Consider the following 21,361-nt stretch of genomic DNA (forward strand, 5'->3'; position numbering starts at 1 on the left):
TAGGGAGTATTAGAACTCTAATCAATGAGATTGTGGTCCAAACCAAACTGAGGAGTAAAAGAATCATGTCATGTTACTCTGATGACGCAAGCAAGAAGATAGGGGCAGAGATGTCGGAAAACCAGTCGGGTCCATCCATGTGACACATCTCAAAGCCTCATGTCTATTCATGTTCGACAGTACTTGTTCAGTGAGCAGTTCCCTTAATGTGCCATTTAAAAATGTGAAATAAGATTCTCAACTGGAACTGCATAGATATATGTGACCCGCCACAACAAAAGGATCTGAAAGTCGCTGACGCATGAGCTGAAAAAACTGAGTTTGAAGTCAGATCATCAAAAGCGATGAAAACCATCGGATTTCTGTTTTTGGCGTAATTTTTTAGTCTAATGTATCATCTATCATCTGCCGAAATTATGAAGCTCCATGATCAAGGAAAGGCAAGAAATTAGCATTTTCTGGGCCATTATTTTCCAACTTTCAACGGAACAGAGACGTGTCCGAAGACAGTTTGGATTTAGCGCCGCACATAGACTCCACCCACCCCTAGCAACGAGGGAGTGATCATGCATAGACCGCTGGCACTAAGCTTGAATGAACATCACGGCGGTTGCTAGGAGCATAATTATCTTCTATTGTCAAGAGTTGAAAACTGTCTTGCCTCCCCTTGATCACGATTGTGTCGGAAGGAAAACTTTAAAGGTGGTTTTCTCGAAATTGTAATTTCCTAAACTGTTCGACATGCTCTAATAAAATCATCAATATCTCAGCAACCAAGTATTTCTAGGAGTCGTGTTATATATGGATGATATTAAAGTAGAAGAGTAAGGGAATAATATCATGTCATTTTCAGAAAATCGAGCTCCCGCGACTTTGAGATCCTTTTGTTGTTGCGGGTCACATATACATGTACAGTCTTCACCTGATAATCGGAAACCGCTTTAGAGGACAAAGACAAAGACAAATTATTATTTGTCTGCATGATTAGACTGGAGAAAACAATTTAGTTCTACAACAGACTCTGTATTCTCTTCTTGAATTGTTAGGACTTTTATGTTGTGTACATTCAGGGCGACTAAACACGAATGTAGGATTACTTTGAATGATGCTATCAATCTTGAATTATTTTTGTGATAGTTTTGTACTTTGCCCACATGCATGAAATAGATTAGGAGTGAGTCTAACATTCATCACTCTCTGTTTGTATTTTTGCTTCCAGATGCCTGAATATATTGAACATAAGCAAGGGCCAGTGCTGTAGGATCAATACCAAGGTACAGCTACCACAACCAAAAAAAGGAAGGAAGGGGGGAAAAGAATATCTCAGCGACTATGGATCCAAAAATCAGTATAGGAGAGAAGAATGGCAAGGAGAAAGTGCCCGATGTGCCCCATGAGGTCACAGAGATACGCATCGATGCACCGGACGCGAACTTCAAGTCGGAGACAGGTAAGCAGGCGGATCCCAAACCTGCCGGTGCCAAGAACAATGACCTGAAGAAACAGGACAGTAAGAGGAACGCCATGCTGACCAAGAAAAACTCATTTGATAAATCCCAGGATGGGGAAAAAGGGAAGGAGGGGAACGGGAAGGGGCGTCTCCGCAAGGAACGCTCCTTCGAGTCAACAAAAAAGGACTCGCCGGGCGGGAAGAACTCTGACGGGCAGGGCAACAATAAGAAACATGACTGTTCCAGCAAGGTTGGAGGTGGACGCAACCCCAAGCTGGGCCGGCGGATGGGGTCAGAGGAGGGGGTCAAGTCGGAGGGGGAAGGGATGCCACGGGTGCGCAGGCAAGCAAGCCAGGAGGAGGCAGAGACCCCCTCTAGGCGGAGGGCCAACGCCAAGAAGTTTCTTCTGCGGAGTCAACCAGTTTCAGATGACATGTCACCACCGTCTACACCTGAACTCAACTTTGGTGAGGTAAGAACCTGCTGATATGTAGGAAGAGGAGAGTTGATGACTTTTCCATTGCCCAGTTTTCCCCTGTTTTTCTTTGCTTGTTTGTTGATTGTTTACAGAAAGGGCAATCTGTCATTTATAAGGAATTACAATAGGGTTCATTCCCTCAAGAGTTATTCGCTATTTTTCCTACATTTGCAAATCAACTGGTAATCAAGTAATAGTGTGCTATTTTGATAGATATATACATGTACTCCACTACATCGTGATGCTGTCAAAATGGCATAAAGATTAAACACATAAACCGATGAATGTCTTGTATTCCATTCAAATTAAGCTTCTCTCCCTGTGTTGGTTTCAACGCGTAAGCCAACAGTTTTGTGTTTTACGCTCATCCCACGTGACCCTGTCTTGTTCCTTCTCCTAGGATGACAAGAGGATACGAAGGCTGCCTCACCAGCTGAGTGGTGAGACGCCGTCGAATCGAGTGCACAAGCAGGGCAGTCTGGAGGCTCGTAGCGAGCCAGCGCTATCAAGAGGTGACAACATGAGATCTATGTTTGTTTGGGTGTATTCATGGGGGGAAGAGGGGAAGTGGCGATGCTGGATGGGGGATGGGGAGAAAGAGAGAGGATTCAAGTTTGGGGTGGGGAATGAGGAGCGGAATGGAGAGGAGGGATTTAGGATGGGGATGGGGAATGGTGGTGGGGGAGGGATAGGGAGAGGGTTAGGATGTGATGGTATCATCAGACCCTTTTCTCCACTCCCGGATTTGGAGAGGAGAGATTAGTGAAGAGGGGGATAGGGAATGGGCAGGGGGGAGGGTGAGGGAGATGGGGAGGGGGAAGGGGAGGGGTAATGGAGGAGGAGGGGCTGAGTTAGAAGATGTGAGCGGCAGGGAGAGGGTTAGCATGCGATGGTATCACTAGACCTTTTGCTCCCAGGCTTGTTGTGATCGGGTCAGGTTCATGTAGATGATGGGAGGGGGAGGGGAGGGGTTGGAGAGGGAGTAGAGAAAAGAGCTAAGGTTGCATGAGATGAAGAAGAGGAGAAGAACCAAGAGGTGATTAATTGACTGCAGGCTGGTTATAGGAAAACCGGCACCATTCAAGATAGTTACTTCCTGGCTCGACTTTCACTAGCAATCTAAGGGAAGGCAGAAAGGGCCTGGAGGCACACTGAAGTCACTGTGATTAATTTTTCTTCTTTTTTTCCAAAGGAATGGTCAATTGACCTGCTGGAATCAAATAATTCACTCCTAGGTATGAAACTGCCAGATATGGAAACATTCTCATTCTGAAGAGATTTAAAAAAAAGCTAAGCATTACAACTACCCACAGCTCGTGATCAGCATCTCTCTACCCTGCATTTTCGGAAATTTTGATATCATCATCTTTCTTTTTTTTTCACTGTTTTCTTATTTCTTGTCGATGGTACATCCTTTGATGAGTTTCTGGATTTCTTCAGCTTGCTCTATCTATCTATCTATCTATCTATCTATCTATCTATCTATCTATCTCTCTATCTATCTATTCATCTATCTATCTATCTATCTATTTATCTATCTATCTATCTATCTATCTATCTATCTCTCTATCTTTCCATATTTATTGATCTTGTCTCCCTCTCTTTGCTCTGTCATTTCCATTTTTGCCCCACCCATGTGTATCCTCCAAAGGCTGTGCATGAACATGCTTTCTTGACCTATTTTCGAATGCCTCCATGCTGAGGGGGTTGAAGGGGCATTCAGCTTGTGGGGCGTCCGCCTAGATTCATGGTGGATATATCATAATTCAAGGAGTTATGATGAAATAAATGATCTGATTTTCATCAGGCTTTGTGCAAGGATGAAATGTGACAAGGTAAATAAGGGAGCTTGTGTTTGAGTGTGTATGTGTGTTTGTGTGGGTGTTTTTTAATTTATGGCTAGGATCATAGGATCCCAATTTTTTTATGTTCTCATTAAACTTGGTATATGAGTATAGTATGAAATGTTCATTCACTGATGACATTTTGGGCAAATTCTGGTGAACGTATCCGGGGTCAGATAGTGATCAAGGTCAGATTCTGACATTTCAATGTTTATGATTCCAGTACTACTAGGGATGACGTAGATTGTGTCACTTTATTAATTGGATTTTGGGCAAATCTCAAAGGGGCAGAATCTGATGAAGGTCAGAGGTTTATCTCAAATTGTTACATTTTGTTTGTATGTCCTATGCTTAAGAGGTAATCTGTGCTATTTTAGGGGTTTCATGTCATTAACTGGCTATTAGGACATTCTTTAATATCACAGGGCAGTTGATTTATCATGTTTCGCACAAATTATAGAGTGGAGGGGGTGGCTCTTGGGATTAGATGTGAACATGTATTTGCAGTCCCCCACATTCAGAATTTTCCTCAGTCTTGCGTCATAACAACTAGCATATGATGCTGAATCAGATGACTTTATATATACATTCAAATCACACCATACCCTCCCATCAAAGATAATGCAGTTGTGATGAAGAGCAAATGTGTGCAACGGATAGCATTGTCTCATTTGAGAGACTCGTGACTCTGGGGGAAACAGACGACTCGATGTGTGAGCAGTGACAGCTACTCTGCAAGAGTATATTTATGTTGTATATTTTCCTCTCTGTTCAACAAATGTTTGGGTTATGAGAGTGCACTACATTTGTTCTTTCTCATTAAGAGAAAGCTTAATTTGCATAATAATACTTTTCTTGTCTCCATCTGTGTACACTGTTTGTGGAGAATTGAGATCTTCTAAAGACACCGCACACTCAATTGATGTCTGTACTTTATATTTCCGTGCCTCCCCAGAGCCCAGCCAGGAGAGGGAAATCTACACAGATTCCAGTGGGGTGGACCTCCACCAGTTCATCGTGGACACCCTGCAGAAAGCCAATGACCGCACAATGCTGCTCAAACTGGAGAACGAACTCACCAGGTTCATTCAGTCCGAGTGAGTGTATCCCTTATCTCAAAGCTGTTGCCCATTGTAATATCAAGGAGTGAAGAAGAGTAGCGGCTCCACCTAATTGAGCTAGTGCTTGCTTTGGTTTGTTCGGGAAACCATTCTAGGCCAATACTAGTAGTTCCACATGCTCAGATGTGTGAAGAGGTTCTTCAATTTTCTCACTGTGCCATATTAATTTTCTTTGCCTTTTATTCTTATATTTCACATTTAAATTCAAAGCTGATGGTACAATGATATTTAAGACCAAAATCTCAGAAATAATGTATCCAACTATTTTTTTTTTTTTTTTTTTTTTAGCTCAGCCAGTAAAGGCGGGGTTCTCAGTCACTTGCATACACAGAGATTATCATCAGAATGTAAATCTTTGTTTCATCTGCAGCGAACACATGCTAAAGTTCCCCTCCATGACATCATACCACCGGATGATCGTCCACCGTGTTGCCGCCTACTTTGGCCTTGACCACAACGTTGACCAATCAGGGAAAGCAGTGGTTGTGAACAAAACACCAAACACAAGAATGTGAGTTGCGCCATGAAGAGGCATCCTTGTCTTGGCTCGTCATTCGGGCTGTCGTTGATTTTATTTTCTATCAGTATATTTAGCCAAAATGTATTCATACCATACCTCAGGATTTCCAGTTGGTGAGACTTAACAAGCCTGTGGCACAGAACAGAAAAGCTATGCCCGTTTGACAACCTTTGGATGTAAATATGTTTTTCTTTTTCTCCCATTCCACCTCAAAGTCTGTCGCATAAATCTCGTCCCGCCAGGCAATTTGCAGATGGCAGGGGAGATGAATCACAATTATTTTGATAAATCATAAACATTCATCAGAGCATGGCAGTAAATCTTGCGCGAACATGGAAATGTGTGGCCGTGTTACTGATTCTGCACAAATTGCATGTTATCCTCGGCTGCCTGTAAATCAAAAAATACCATCATTTCATATCATTGTGCCAACTAGTAGGGCTTCATCGAGCTGATCAGACTAACGTTTTGCTAATCTGGGGAAATTTGTGCCCACTTTGCCAGCTGACACTGTAAATGTCATGGTATTTGAAGTTTGTCAGTATACCTAAACTACAGATGGAATTCTGCAATGAATTATTCCTCTACGCTGCAGTTTGTCAACTTATCAATGAGAATTTGATTTCAGTAGTCATGATATGCAATTTATGTAGACCCCAACCATGAAGTATGTGGATGCAAACCTAGATAGGTAAGCATTCCAAATTCCAGAATAGATTTAGGACACTGTTTCTGTAATCATAGCAATCTAATATCAGAATATGACATTCAACTTGGCTTGTTTAGATTGTGATTGATTTGAATGGATGTTTTTTCATGAGTGAACAGTTTACAGCAAGGTACCACAAAGGCAGGTTGTATCCTCTTCTGTGAGCTCAAACAGCGATTGTAGTTTTACCTGGATTAAGAAAATCAAACTTGTATTTTGTTGAAATGATTTGACAAAAATACTGTACGAATAATGAAACTTTTGTTTCGAAAATGTGTTGTAATGACAGTCACATTTATTCATCCACCTCAGTATCATAATGTTGCATTGTGCAAATATGAACTAGAGCAGATTCATTGGAATAAAGATAAAAGTATGAGTGTAGTTTTAACCAAAACTTCAAGAAATTTTCATCAAACTTCACCACTGTGTACTACTAATGTGTTTGCAGTCACTGAATCCACATGTACATTTGAGTTAAATTCCCTTTAATAGAGCCAACCTTTCAGATGTTAGTCCAACTTTCCTGGAATTTTCTCTTGTGCATCAGCGACTTTATTTTGTGTGAAATATCTTTTTGTTTTGGGGTCAATTCACTATTTTTTTTGTATGACTGCTGTGATAAATGAAGCTGAAATCTCTCGCCCTCTCGTAGACCTGAGCAGAAATTCAGAGAGCACATCAGAGAAGAGCCGATGGAGAGTACGGCCAAGAAGATCCTGAAGAGAGACAACACGACCAGCTTCGATGACAAGGATGAAGAGGTAGGATGAGTTTGGTTGATCCTTGACCTCTTCAGTAACTTAGGAGGATGGGGGTGATATAAAGTTCAAAGTTCATAATGGTGTAACTTTAACTCCTACCCTGTCTTATGGCAGAATTCAGAGTATTTTTCTGATCACCCCTGGAAGAGGCATTATATCACCTGTGTCGATGCCATTTCATAAGCTCGTGTACAATATTTGCATATAAGGACATAAATTCCTTTTGTTTGGAAAATGTAACATGGACACATACATTTCATTCGTGCGGGGGGGGGGGGGAGCTTTCTTTTTCAAAGGTATAAAGGCACAGTGAATCTCATTACAATATTTCATTTTTATTAAACAGTCAACAGAGCATACTTTGATGATCTGTTTTGAAATTATGACTCCCATTGCGAACAGAGAGTAGATAGATTATTTGATAGCACAAAATATCAAAACATAATGAAAGAAATACAGGATGGCACTCTTATACTCCTCTGAGAGAGAGAGAGAGAGAGATATGATCCCGCATCCAGATAGAGAAGAAAGCACATTAAGAGTACCGTAATCTAATAGCAGATATTTGTGAGCATTTTCAGAGTTTCTGTCAAATTCTATATTGGGAGAATCATGCAGTAAAAAGGGGATTTCTTAGGCATACAAAATTAGTCTTTCATTACTGAAATGAAATAAGAGCCCCCCCCCCCCCCCATAAGATATGATAATAGCAATAGCTAAATGCAACAACAACAACACACTAACAAATATAAAGACCTAACATTTCAGAACAATGGGACAGATCAGCATATGAATGACACTCTCTCTATTAAGTTGAGCATCAAATATAGCACTTGGTCTTGTTGCCTGAAATTAAGGACCCAGTCAGATGATTACATTGCCCATGGATAACTGCTCTTTTCACTAATTGGATAATCATTTATACATTTCATTTCAAGGCAGTAAAAGACTCTTTCGCATCAAAAAGGCGTGCAAGACATATATATTTCATATGTTTTTGAGTACTGTTCTGAAGGGGATGTTCACAAGGGAAAAGTTTCACGTTTATGAAATTCGATGAAGGAGCAATTTGAACTGCTGTGATGCCATGTCAATGTTATGCACTATTCAAAATCATGACTTGTTTACATTTGTTCAGTTTTGCGAAAACCCTGCAGTGATGTTTGTTGCATTGTATAATTTTTTTCTTTATTTTGGAAGTAATAAGCGTGTGCAGGAAACTTTTCTCATGATTCCTGCACAATTTACCTGTAAAATTTGAGCAGAAAGACTAAAAAGTCTGCAGCATTACTGGTGCTTCCTGGTGCTTCTTCCGTTACATTCATGTTTGCCTTTGATTTATATCACACAATTGCAGTGTTGTGTGACACTACAGACCAAAAAAAAAAAAAAAAAAAAAAAATCATCTTTTTTTACTGGTGCATGTCTATGCTGTAGTAATGCAGAGTGTAAATTTGTGCATGGATCATATTTGCTTGTGTTCTTATGTGCTGCATGAATTTCTATCTGCAAAAATCATATGCCATTCAATTTTACAGTCTGTACAAAATTAATGTTGAATTTCAGATGCCTTTTTTGTATGAAATCTGTATATTACCATGTTTCCAAACTTAGGACATTCTTCTATGAACTCTGGAGATTTCTGTAAGCTACCTATAGCATGCTTTATATGGAAAAAATAAATAAATAAAGGAGGATTAGTGGACCAAATTTCTCTGCCCAGAGAAGATCGACCTTGAAAGCTTTAATTTGTGTAGAAGGGCCTACATCTCCTTTCACTATTCTTTTTCTGCATCTAAATGGGGCAGTATTGCTGTTGCATTATGTATTTTAACCACTGACTGTGTATGATGAACTTTACCTCCTCTCCCCCTCCCCCAGAATGAATGTAGTTTTTTGTTCACAATGAGACTGGGTAGACTGATTAGCTAGTACAGTCTATCTGTCAAACCAATCATATACGGGGAAGAAAAATTGACAAGCTTCTAGGCTCAAGCATAGATTTTGTTTATGTGCTCCTTTCTTCTGTTTGACATATGCTCATCAACTGTGGCATATGAAAGTAAAATGACTGGGTTATTGATGAGATCAGGTACATTGATAGCTTGTCCTTCAGTACCAAGAATTAATATGATATCTGAGCAACACACGATTAGGGTATGTTTGGTTACGACCTTGAACATTTGTGGTTTAGGTATATTGTGGTGTTCAAAGAATTCAGCCGACATCGCAATGTCACATGTGTAAATTTCTTTTTCTGACTTGTTAGAAGAAAAAAAAAAAGGAAAATGATGTCAGAAATCTTATGCTCACAGAGAATCATTGTGAAGCACACACGACGTCTTGTTCCACTTGGCTATGCTGTAAAAGCTGGCAGTCATGTATGGAAAGCCAAGTGTGCCCCTCTCACTTCAGAAAATTCTTCAGCAGCCGTTTCAACTATGCTTTGATTTCTCCTCAGATTCAGGTTGCCATGACCTTGATTGGTGTTTAATTGCATGGCCACTAAATAGTGATGATTCATATCCCTTTCTTGTCCTCTCTCCTTTTTTTTTTTTTTTTTTTTTTTTTACTCAAGTTGCCTTGTTTTTATCATTTGATTTCTCCTTTTCATTTCCGATTTTTTTTTTCCGTTCCATTTTTATTTGTTTTTCTGGATGTGTTCTTATAGGGCCAAGATAAGGGCGATTTAAAAGACGAAAAACGAAGCAAGTCCTTTGAAGAGAGGCATGAGGAGTATGAGAGGGCGAGAGCCAGAATATTTAACCAAGAGGTAACTACGGTACGTTTACGCTAGATCCGTGTCAAACAGTATGCCTGTCACACGTTCACAGACCCTGTGCAGAGAATTTCACTTGTAATGTCTAATATCCGACTTTATGGTAGTGGTACCCCTTTATCAGTTCATCAGTTTGTCTTTCATGATTTCACTCGGCATGGGAACACATAAATCTCTTTGTTTGAATAGAAATCAGGAGAAATAGAAATATATAATTCCAGTTCCCATTTCAATCAAATCATTCCAGCACATGCTAGGAAACCATTCATGCCTGAAGACACTCATGTGATTATAGCCTTGTGGCCCTGTCAGGTTACAGGCATTTTGATTGACCCATGTACTCTGCTGCCCCTGTTAATCCGATGAGAAAATGTGCTATACACTTTCAGAGGCCTTTATGGAATTTTACCGTGAACTTGTGATATCTCTTTGCCATAAGCTTTGATGTTTTGAGTAATGTGCATGTCATGTCTTGAGGTTAAATGTCACAACTTTTGCCTGTTCTGTGTGTGTATGTAACCGTCAAACCTTTGTATCAATCGTCGAGTCGGTATTATTGCAGTTAATGGTGTTGGCAATGCATGTCATGTGGCAACCACTCTATCAGTGCAAGCATGTACCACTATCCACATGTCTGGAGCTCCACTTGCAACCACTTGTTGACTTTGTGTGAGTGCAGTTGTCACCAGCATGTCCAACATTTGGCATAGGGTGTTGTGTATTTGCATATATATGTCATCTGTCAGCCAAGCACGGAATATATAAGTCTTAGGAATGTTAACATGCCAACTTGAAAGGAGTACCCACTCTACATCTACACTATAGTGATACTACTGTTTGGAAGGGGAGGCTTGTCCTAAATACTGATACAGTAAACCTGCGTATGTGTTTATACGAAAGAGGCTATAATGTTATTCCCCTCCCTGTGACCGCCTTGCAGGAGTGCCTGACAGTGGAGCCACCTCCCAGCCGACCAAAGAGTATCCTGCAGGCCACCAGCCGGCAGAACAGCGGCACATCCGACGACTCCTCCTCCTCCCACTGGCAGAAGGACCGGCCGTGGAGCAGCGTGGACTCCAGCGGGTCCGAGCGGCCGTCCATCCCAGCGGTCACCAAGGCCAGCAGCTTCGCCGGCAGCCTGTCCCACAAGCTGCTGCTGCGGAACGACAGCAGCGCCAGCAGCCGGAGTAGCTCCAGCCTCGGCAGCCGCGGAAGCCTGGGCAAGCTGCACCCCATGGGTGAGTGAGTGGCAGGAGAGAACCTGCGTGACGAGGTACAAGGCTGAACTGCCTCCCAAGACCCAAGTTGTATCCCTCAGGCACTGATGCTACTCTGACGCTGTCATCAAACAAAACTTTTATGGTCTACACTTGTAATGTATGTCTGTTTTTATGTATGGCATCAGAAGGTCCTTCCTATCAGCTGCAAAACTTGCGTGCAGTGTTCAGTTTGTTTACCTGTTAGTGTAAAGTCTGTTATTTTTTGCACAAAGATATTTTCTTGAATAAGAAGGTCACAGACATTTTCACAAGATGTTTTCTTTGTGATTTGACACTGAGGGTATCAGTGCACGCAACTTTTCCTGTGTACATAGCAATAGTTTTGCATGTTGTTGAATTTGCAGCCCAACAGAGATTCGCGAAATTTGAGAAAATTAAATCCTCTCAAAAATAACAGCTTTTAAAGTATTTCTTTTACACTCACTCCCCCAACCGGAATAATAAAAAGGTGTGCACAAATTATTTTGTCAAGAGATCAAAATCAAATTGAATAGCAGTACCTTTCACTGTCTGCAGGTCAGAGCAATGTTTCAAAACATACATTATGTTTTATAGAAAAAATAGAACAGAGTGTTGTGCAGTAAAATGTCAGCATAGTTTATTGTAAGTCATTTGCCATGTGCGGTACTGCTGAATTTGGAGACTTGTTTGAGATGTAGTGTATTATGATATGTTTGCTGTCACACTCGCTGGTGTGCTTTGTTCACAGACTCAGTGGACCGCGGTGCCACAAGCCCCCACGGCCAAGTGCGAAGCTTCGTCTCCCCTTATCCCCCCTACCAGCCCACTCTAGGCCCCATTAGCCAGGCCCCTGCCCCCTCTCAGCTGCAGCAGCAGCCGCCCCTGCCCTACTCCTCCCAGCCTTCCCTCCAGCAGGGCCCGCAGGTCACGTGGACCAGTGCATTCCCCCTCAGCGTCGGGGCCCAGGCCTACCAGACCCAGCCGCAGCTGCTGCCCCTGGCCACCCAGCAGCAACAGCAACAGCAACAGCAGCAGCAGCAACAACAACAGCAACAACAACAGCACCAGGGCCAGAGTGGGCAGCCTCACACGCACGCTGGGGTACCCCTCATAGTACAGCAGGGCGCACTGCCTCAACACGCGGGACCTGGCATCGGCCAACCAGTTCTGTTTGCTACATCCAATATAGAGAATGTTCCCCCTGGCAGCGTGATCATCAACCCACAGACTGGTGAGAATTGTGTAGCTATGTGTTTAGATAACGATCAGGACTTTTTAGCTCACCTGAGCTGAAGGCTCAAGTGAGCTATTGCGATCGCTCTTCGTGCGGCGTCCGTCGTGCATCGTCCGTCGTGCGTCGTGCGTAAACTTTTTACATTTTCATCTTCTTCTTGAAAAACCCCTTGACCAATTTTCACCAAACTTGGCAGGTAGCATCCCCAGGGGGATAGGATCTTGATTTGTTAAAGTGGGCATCATACCCCACCTGGGGGGCCCAATCCCCCAAAATTAAGGAATCTTAAAAAATCTTCCTCTCTAGAACCAGAAGTGATAGAACTAAGTTAATACTATGAATTAGTACATTGATGATTGTAGTTTCAAGTTTGTTCATGGCAGAATCAGGGGTGCCCCCCTTTGGACCCAGGAGAGGGGGGTGGGTAGGGGTCCTAATGGGACCCAAATTGTACATTTTCATCTTTTTCTTGAAAATGTCATTATCAATTTTTTATTTCAAAGAGCATTGCTCGTAGATGACTTCATAATAACAGATGAGCACACTGGTGAGGATTGTGTAGCAATGTCTTGAGGTAACTTTCAGGATTCTTTGAATTCAAAGAGCAGTGCTTCACAGTGATCTCATGATAGAAGATGTAAGAAAAAATATTACATTGTTTCGATATGACTTGGCTTCCAGCTACATTTATTTCCTACATCATTTTTCTTGTGTGTGCGTGTGTTTGTATGTGTATATGTGTGGGGGGTTTTTATATTGTGGGACTCATTTTACACAGAAAAAAGACAACAAGTACATGATGTTAACATGCTCTGAGATACAATTTTTAATGGTTTTAAATAGTCTTGATGTTGGCAGACTAGTTATATGACTGTATTTAGGGCTTGACAATTAATTTTTTTCTTTGGTTTCCCATTCGGCCAACTAAAATCCTTGAAATTGAATTTTTAATTTTGATGACCTGACAAAAAAATGTAGTGGCCCAAAGTAAATGGAAATGTAAAGATTCTTATTAAATTTTAGCTGCCTGATTAGACCACGAAAAGACGATCTTTTGAAAAGTGCAGTGGCCCACCATTAATTTTTAGTTGCCCCGGGCCACTGCTAATGTTAGGCCCTGCTGTATTTGTTGCTCCGTGCTAATCTGAATAGTTATTATCATTTTCGTTGTATTTGATGATAAGTAGCCTACTTGAATGAGTAGAAAGAGAATGATACCACTTAAAATATTTTCCACCATAGGATCGAAAGGGTAGAGATTTTCTTCTGCAAGCAATTTTGTCAAATCCAGTAGATTACATCTCAAGAAGGCATTTGATAGATTAGTCTGCAGATGATGAAGACCCGAGTCTCGCATGGATCTCCCGACAAATGTTCTTTCCATCTTTTCTTTTTTTTATTAGGCACTCCATTCCTAAACCAAGATGGCACACCCATGGTGGTCCATTCTCCACCCAACTCTCAGACACCCTCGTCCAATCAGCTGCAGCCAAGCGTGTCGGGACACGCCCTCTCAACTCAGACCGCCCAGCAGTTGGCCAATCAGCAGCAGCTTGGAAGCCAGCCGAGCTTAGCGCAGCACAGTCAGGCAATAGTGAGTAGTGCTTCGATTGCAGTCTCCCCATACAGGAAATTAAAGTTTCCAGGTTATGTTAGAATTACATGTGTCGTCCAGGTTAGATATTCAGGTTATAGGGATGATTTTGAGTAGAATATTGTAAATCAAAGTGGGATACCAGGGAAATCAATTGAAACCTGTTTGCATCAAGTAGTGATATCTTCTTGCATTTGTGATGGTGTGGGCAATAGGGTGAGGTAGCGATGCTGAGCGTGATCGTGGTTTGCAGTTTATGAAGATGATATGTCTTATGTTAAGTGGTGGGACTGGTGTTTGTACAAGTAGTCTTTTGATGGTGATATTCGAAAGTCATGTCAGAGAGAAAGGTAAATGAATATTGACAGGGAATAGATTCACACAATATGTAATTATGTACACTTTGTTAGCATGTAAAGTAATCAGTGGAAAAAGGAAGTATCTCCATAATTGTAACTCCTTCACGTGTGATATTGGTCAGATTGTTTAATACTAAAACTCCCTGTAGGAGTGATATTGATGAGAATGAGGAAATTCTGCCCTGGCCCACATCTCTTCCTCACTAACCAACTTTGACTCACAAACCAGGTCTCGTCATCCAATCACCCCACCCTCGGTGGCTTTGGCCAGCCCCTGGGCGGGGCGGCGGGGGGTAGTCCGCTGGGCTACGGACAGAGCCCAGCCCAGGGTTCGATCCACTCCACGTATCAGGGCCAGCACCAGCACCAGCAGCAGCCACAGACTGTCATGGTCCAACACCAGCACTCTGGGGTAGGGGCCTCCCCTCCAGTAGCTAGCTAGCTTCTGCTACCTAGCCTCGCTGTGTCAGTCTTGTCTCGTAGTTGTAGTTACAGTTGCAATAGCCACGCTCAAACGTTGCATTTTAGTATCCAACCATGGTCAAATTGTGTACGTTTGTGTGGAAAGTCTGGTGCAACAATTAGATGGCTGTTGTGAAAGTAGTACTCCTTTCTGGTTTCTTGTTACACTGTGTCGATCATGTTGTGTAGTCAAAGAGCAGTTGCTGGTGAAGTGTACTGGTAGTTAGATCTATATATATATATATCAGAACTTTTCTCAGTGTCTGCACAAAAACCTGTCCTTTGCTCTACTTTGCTGGATTTATCCTAGAAATTCTGCAATTTTACGACTTAGAAACCCAGGTTCAGTTGCCTTGATACTTTCTATACGCTACATAGACTTCTCTGTGTAACACATAGCTCCATTTTTATGTGTGTGCAGTGGAGTCCAGTCCAGTTGTCTATGTGCTATGGAATACCAATTTAAGCTGCTTGCATGCTGTAGATCGTACATTAAATTCCAGAGACACTGCAGACCTAACCCAACCCTCTCCCCCTTTTGGAATCAAAATGGCACATAGTAAATCCTATGTCTATTGTTTGTATCCTTTTTATAGTCCCGAGTTGAGATTTTTTGATGCTATATAGTCTCAAATTGTCATGAGATGTATATTTGCTGCATCGTCCTAAGCTGTACAGCCTACATCATGTAGAATCTGAAGTTAACCTGCCTGTATCCTTGAATCCCCATTATTTGTCTATATGATATGGAATCCCAAGTGTTGATGGGTAAATCTTGTTAGGGGGGGGGGGGGGATCCCCACTGTGAAGCCTTCAATTTTCCTGTGCTGTGGAACCCAATCAAAGTTTCTGTGTTCTAGAGCCTTGTATGCTCTGTATTGAGGCTGTTTTTGAGTCCTGGTAGAGGTCTACCAAGACTGTGAAATGGCAGTTGATTGAAGAGAAAGCGTTGAAATGATAAAACACAAGATGTAGGCTTGATGAGCCGTAGTCATCTTGGTTTAGATGGAGTTGAGGTGTTCTATTTGTGGTAGATTCTTCAAAAGAGCAGATTATGTGTTGTAGAATCCTAGTAGCTCTGTAATGACTGTTTAGCGTTCATGCTAGTTTCTGTTCATGTTCTTCCCCCTTGTAGCCTGCCAGTGCTACACTGTGTATCCTTGTAACTTTGGCTGCAAAGAATTGATATATTTATATTCTTCTCTTCTCCACTTTAATCATTTAGTACATCACAATGCCTATCTGTGTGCTTGTCATGACTACTGTATATGCCATGTTTTTGGGGGTTGTTGTTGTTTTTTTTTTAGGGGGATATTTTTATTTTCCCATGTTTGACATGTTGGGTGCTAATTGTGAATTAAACAACACAAAAAATATCTATTCTGATTCTGACATAAATGTGGCATGCATGCATACATTTCTCCATTCATTACCAAGGTACTGTACGTCACGATTGCGAATTTCACCACTCACAAACTTGTCGAAAAGTCCCGATTCGCACAAAATTTGACTAAATGAATAAATGGCATGTACAGTATGATATAATTACAGTATATGGACATTTGCCTGTTACATATAGACTTACCACTGAAGATCTGTGAGTGCATGGTTTTGATTGCTCTATATTGCTGGACAAATAACTTTCAGACTGTCTCTCCAAGTCACTTTGAGATTGTCACTGGTTTAAATGACCTATGACGTCAAGTTACAGCTTCCATGTGCTGTATGTAACATGCAGAGCGGCTGTGTACACAAGCATGAAATTCATGATAGTAGTATTGTTTTGTAGCATGCTGTCTTTATTTTGTTTCTTGTATTTTTAGCTCATGTTAACTATCCTTGTTTTCATTACCATTTGTAGTCATTTATCAATTTATCAGTAATTATTTTATGTGGGTCTTTTTTTTCTTCATAATCCAGATTTTCTTGTTAATGCAAATCAAGGCATATTAATGAAAGTTTAACATTTGATTCTGACCAGTGTTTGCTTGTATTTGCTTGAATTTTTAATCTATCTTCAAATAATTGCTCTTGCTGTTTGGCAACACATTGAAGCACAAAGTGTTTCACAAAATTCTTTGACAATTGGTTTGCAATAATATAGACTGTCACTGAGTGTGTGGATGTAGAATTGTGTCTATGAGCCCAATTTTCTAATTTGCTTTATCTCTGATAAAATGTATCACTCAAATCATTGTTTTTATGTATCAGTTACATTTGTAGGTGACGTTTTGGGGTTGTGTTTGTTCGTTTGTTTGTGCAGGAGTATGCTGATCTGAGCAGCCAACTACAGGGTCTGGCTCTGACTAGGCAGATCTCAGGTGGGGAATCAGAGCCCATTCCTGGGGGTGTAGCAAGTAGCCACCAGCCCATACCACTTTCCCACCACCAGCAGCCACATCACCAGCCGCCTGGAGGGGCTCAGCAGCCCCCATCACAACCTCCGCAGCTGCCCCACCCGCACCCCCAGCAGCACCCGCCCCTGCTGCAGCTCCAGACACAGCAGGGCATGAACCAGCCCTACATGATCCGCCAGCTGTCCGGAGGACATGGAGGGTCGGGAGGGGGTGCAGGGCTACCCCCGTCCCCACAGGGCATACTCCCCCATGGTCCTGCATCCCAAGCCCCAGCCCCTCATCAAGCTCCGCAGCAACAAGGGGTGGGGCAACAACCAGGCATTCCTCAAGCACATCAGCAGGTGCAGATAAAAATTTGTTTCAAGTTGTGCTGATAGCTTGTGTGTTACTTGTCCTATTGTGTTGTTTAAAATGTGGTGTATACATATATTACATCTAAATTGTGTCATCATATTAACAAAACAAAGTATTTACTTTGTTTGTTAAAGGACAAGTTCACCTTCATAAACATAAGGATTGAGAAAATGCAACAATATTAGTAGAACACATCAGTGAAAGTTTGAGGAAAATTGGACAATCGATGCAAAAGTTATGAATTTTTTAAATTTTTGTGTTGGAACCGCTGGATGAGGAGACTACTACAGCTTGTGAGTCATATGCGTACAACAGTATAAAGAAAATATAAAAGAAAATTCAACATATTTTCACTTTTTTCGCATAATAAAAGAGCAATTGACTTGCCTCTTTCTAAAGGCAGGGGGAATAATATTACCCATAACATTTATCGGTAACGAGTCAGGGGAATGTGTACTTTTTTCAAAAGATGGAATTTTGTGAAATTCTCTTTATATTTTCCTTATATTGTTGTACGCATGTGACATCTAAGTTATTCATACACTGCAGTAGTCTTCTCATCCAGCGGGTACTGCACAAAAACTTCAAAAATTCATAACTTTTGAACGGATTGTCTGATTTTCCTCAAACTTTCAATGATGTGTTCTACTAATATTGCTACATTCTCTCAATCCTTATGTTTATGAAGGTGAACTTGTCCTTTAAGCAGTATTTTTTTTTTTTGGTGGACCAAATGACAGTATCTTATGTCTAATGGGAAAGGAAAAATAACTGCTGATAGTATTTGATAGCAGCCCTCTGAAAGTGTGCTTGTTAATAAAAAGGAGCCATGAATAATACATTTATCAGATTGCATAGAATATCAGAAAACAGACTTTCTCATCAGGAATAATTGATGTTTTGTTTCGTGAGGACATGAGTTACACTTTTTCTACCCTATACAACTTGACTGCATTGTTGATTTTAAATGTCTGTACCTTTCGTCATTGTCCGACAGCTAGTTGGAATATTCTGCTGTACTCTCCTCCCCTGCTCGTCAATATCTTTATGCTCTTTGTTGATATTGTCAGGTGTTGTACAGTGGTCAGCCTCAACCTGCAGCCTACAGAGCAGCCACGCCCTCTGCCCTCTACAGCCCCCAAGCCGTCCAAGGTGTGCCCCCATCCCAGCCCCATCCCCAGCAGCCTGCACCCACCAGCCAGCCTCCCCAATTAGTGCAGTCAGCTGGCGGTGTCTTATATCCCTCCAACCAACAGGGAGCAGTCAGCACACCCCAGGGCTACTACTCCACCCAGGGGTTCCCCGGGATGGGGGTGATGTCCCCCCAGCAGCCTCCTGGTCAGCAGCCCGGCCAGCCCCAGATTGTATACCAAGCCCCCATGGACCAGACTTCCTCCACCTCCCATCAGAGTGTACCAGTACTCTACCAGTCCCAACTGCCCCAGGGCGGGAGTACCTCTCACTATGGCCCCACCCTGGCTAGCCCTGGGGAAGTGCCAAGGTCTACCTCACCCAGCTCCCAGTCCATCCACAGCATACCCATGACAGTTGTCAGCCAACAGCAGCAGCAACAACAACAACAGCAGCTTCTAGGACAGGGACCGGGGCTCCTGGGCAGCCAGCGGCCACAGTCCCCGCAGTTTTTGGGGCCAGGTGTGTCCTACTCTCAGTCTGTGCCTTGCACCGGTCCAGGCAGTGTAGCAGGGGCCCCAGGCATGGTGCCCCAGACCATGATGGGCTACAATCCCTTGCACCAGCGGAGAGGGCATGGGCTGGACCAGCAACACGGGGCCAGGCCAAGGGAATTCTACGGTCCAGGTCTCGGGATGGGTGTCGGTATGCTACCTCAGGGGCTGCACAGCCCAGGAACGTCACCATCACAGAGTCCTGGACCACAACTCCAAAGACCTGGCAGTCAAGACAAAGGTTGGTGCTGAATGACATTTCTGCTTCTATCCAAGCTCATCTGTACTCCTTTCACTCCATGCTTTTACCCTATTTTGGCTCTGTTTTCGTAAGCGAAGACTTCACTATCCATGAGAAGCTATGTAATGAGAAAAGGGTTACTGTAAAACACAATATTTTCGCGGCATGAAATTTTCGCGAATTGACTCTAACATTCAATGCATATTTTGTAGACAAGAACTTTTGCATGCATTTTAATTTTGGGAATCTTGGCTCTCACAAAATTTGCGAAATTGAAATGCACGCGAACATTCCTTGTTTTAGAGTATATTGATCTAGCTATCAATGCGTAGAGGGGTACATTAATGCATTCCCTTGTCCACATCACAATCACATCAAATTTTCCATCAAATACGAATTGCTGTGCTCCCAGTGAAACTTGGCAATGTGTATATCAAAGAACGAAACGGTCACTTATGAATTTGGATTCTATGTAAATCACGATAATGTGTAGATATCGATCTGACATTGAAGACACATCATCATGTCACGACTCTTCACGTCAAGATGAGGGATGAACATGAGGGATTGATTTTGATGATGATATTATTATTATTATTATTATTATTATTACCTCCCCACACAGGGATGAGGCCTTCATTAAAGTCAACCAAACAGTCCAAAGCACCGAGGAGACAGCGCAAGGTGCAAGGGGACAGCCTAGTGGTATCAGAGAGTCCGGAGAGCCATGGTAAGACATAGGACACCGGGAACTAGCAAAGGAAATAAAAGACTTGTCATTATGGGCCTACTGTAAAGCAAGATATTTTTCGCAACATAAATTTTCGAAAATTGGAACCCCCAGTCTTTTTCGTGGCATGAATTTTTTTACGAATGGCCACTGGCATTCAATGCACATAGTGTCGACAGGAACTTTTATGTACATTCTGATTTTGCAAATCTTGACTCTCACAAAATTTGCAGAATTAAAATGCACACAAACATTTCTGGTTTTACAGTATCCAAGAGGACATTGATATCCACATAGTTGTAAAGCAGTATAGGAGTTTAAGAAGTGAAAAGATTGATTGATTGATTGATTGATTGATTGATTGATTGATTGATTGATTGATTGATTGATTGATTGATTGATTGATTGATTGATTGATTGATTGATTGATTGATTGATTGATTGATTGATTGATTGATTGATTGATTGATTGATTGATTGATTGATTGATTGATTGATTGATTGATTGATTGTTGCATAATTTATTTCATTTCTTGATTCTTGCTTAACGTTTGCCCTGAAGAATGCTAGATGATAGGTTTAATGTTTTGTAAATAATTAAAGGAACATTGCAACTCTCATCTATAAGCAGGACTGCAGTGGATTGTTTAAAAGCGTGAATATGATAAAAGTAAAATTATCTACAGTTGGATTTTCTCAGCTTCTGCAGTATCATGCCCCCTTTGAAAAACTGAGATACTTTTCACTTTGTGACAGAAACACCTATTAAAAACCTAGAATCCCGACAATTTCACTATGTACAAACAGTGATGGATTTTGCTGACACAAACAATATATGGATATCATTTGGAAGAAGTGTTAGTCGTTCTGCCATTAACCCATTCAATGTACCAAAAAACCGTCAGAAATCTGGTCAATTTGAAGTTGATTACAGATGGTGGCATACCATTCAAGAGACCAGTGGTATATAGGAAAATGTCTGAATTTCATTTGTGCTTTTCAAAGGTATAAGTGTTATGGATGATACACTCATAGCTCGTCTGAAAATGAACAGCAACTGCAACAGTGTACTCCTTCTTCCTGTGCCTTTGTAGGGTCCGAGATAGTGGAGGTATGTGCCATGTCCCCCGACACCACCTGCGGTAGCCTTCTGACCCACCTGGACGATCTCCTGCGCCACGGGGTGGACCTGCAGTGGCTGCCCAACCACAGCCCACTCTCTCAGGCCCTCAGCACAGGCCAGGTGGACAAATCGGAGCAGTCCGCCAACTACGTGGTGCTGGCAGTGTTCCCGAACAGTGATATGGCGCAGAACGCCCTCTCGAGGCACGTGAACGCCAGCTACTTCCTCAAGACACCGGAGCGGGACTTCTCGGGGCGATTATCTCTGGCCTCCTCCTCCTCCTCCTCCTCCTCCCCCTTGCCTCCTATATCATAA

General features: G+C 42.1%; 1 protein-coding gene across 1 annotated transcript; it reads left to right on the forward strand.

The window, feature by feature from the left end:
* Positions 1-1,034: 1,034 nt before the first annotated feature.
* LOC139722534 (uncharacterized) lies at positions 1,035-21,361 on the forward strand. The gene is made up of 14 exons (XM_071633822.1): positions 1,035-1,923; positions 2,330-2,441; positions 4,729-4,870; positions 5,265-5,405; positions 6,779-6,887; positions 9,559-9,669; positions 10,607-10,904; positions 11,656-12,138; positions 13,545-13,735; positions 14,324-14,506; positions 16,820-17,254; positions 18,338-19,193; positions 19,819-19,923; positions 21,018-21,361. Exons 1-14 carry the CDS (start codon positions 1,333-1,335, stop codon positions 21,359-21,361), a joined length of 4,101 nt encoding a protein of 1,366 aa, XP_071489923.1. The 5' UTR covers positions 1,035-1,332.

Source organism: Diadema antillarum, unplaced genomic scaffold (genome assembly GCF_040938485.1).
Source record: "Diadema antillarum isolate AM-2024a unplaced genomic scaffold, OU_Dant_1.0 scf00000167, whole genome shotgun sequence".
Taxonomy (NCBI): domain Eukaryota; kingdom Metazoa; phylum Echinodermata; class Echinoidea; order Diadematoida; family Diadematidae; genus Diadema; species Diadema antillarum.

Excerpts from the sequence above, each read along its gene's own strand:
- LOC139722534 (XM_071633822.1), top strand. The coding sequence starts at position 1,333 with ATGGATCCAAAAATCAGTATAGGAGAGAAGAATGGCAAGGAGAAAGTG. Across the intron at positions 1,924-2,329 it reads CTGAACTCAACTTTGGTGAG|GATGACAAGAGGATACGAAG; the intron begins GTAAGAACCTGC and ends TCCTTCTCCTAG. Across the intron at positions 4,871-5,264 it reads ACCAGGTTCATTCAGTCCGA|CGAACACATGCTAAAGTTCC; the intron begins GTGAGTGTATCC and ends TTTCATCTGCAG.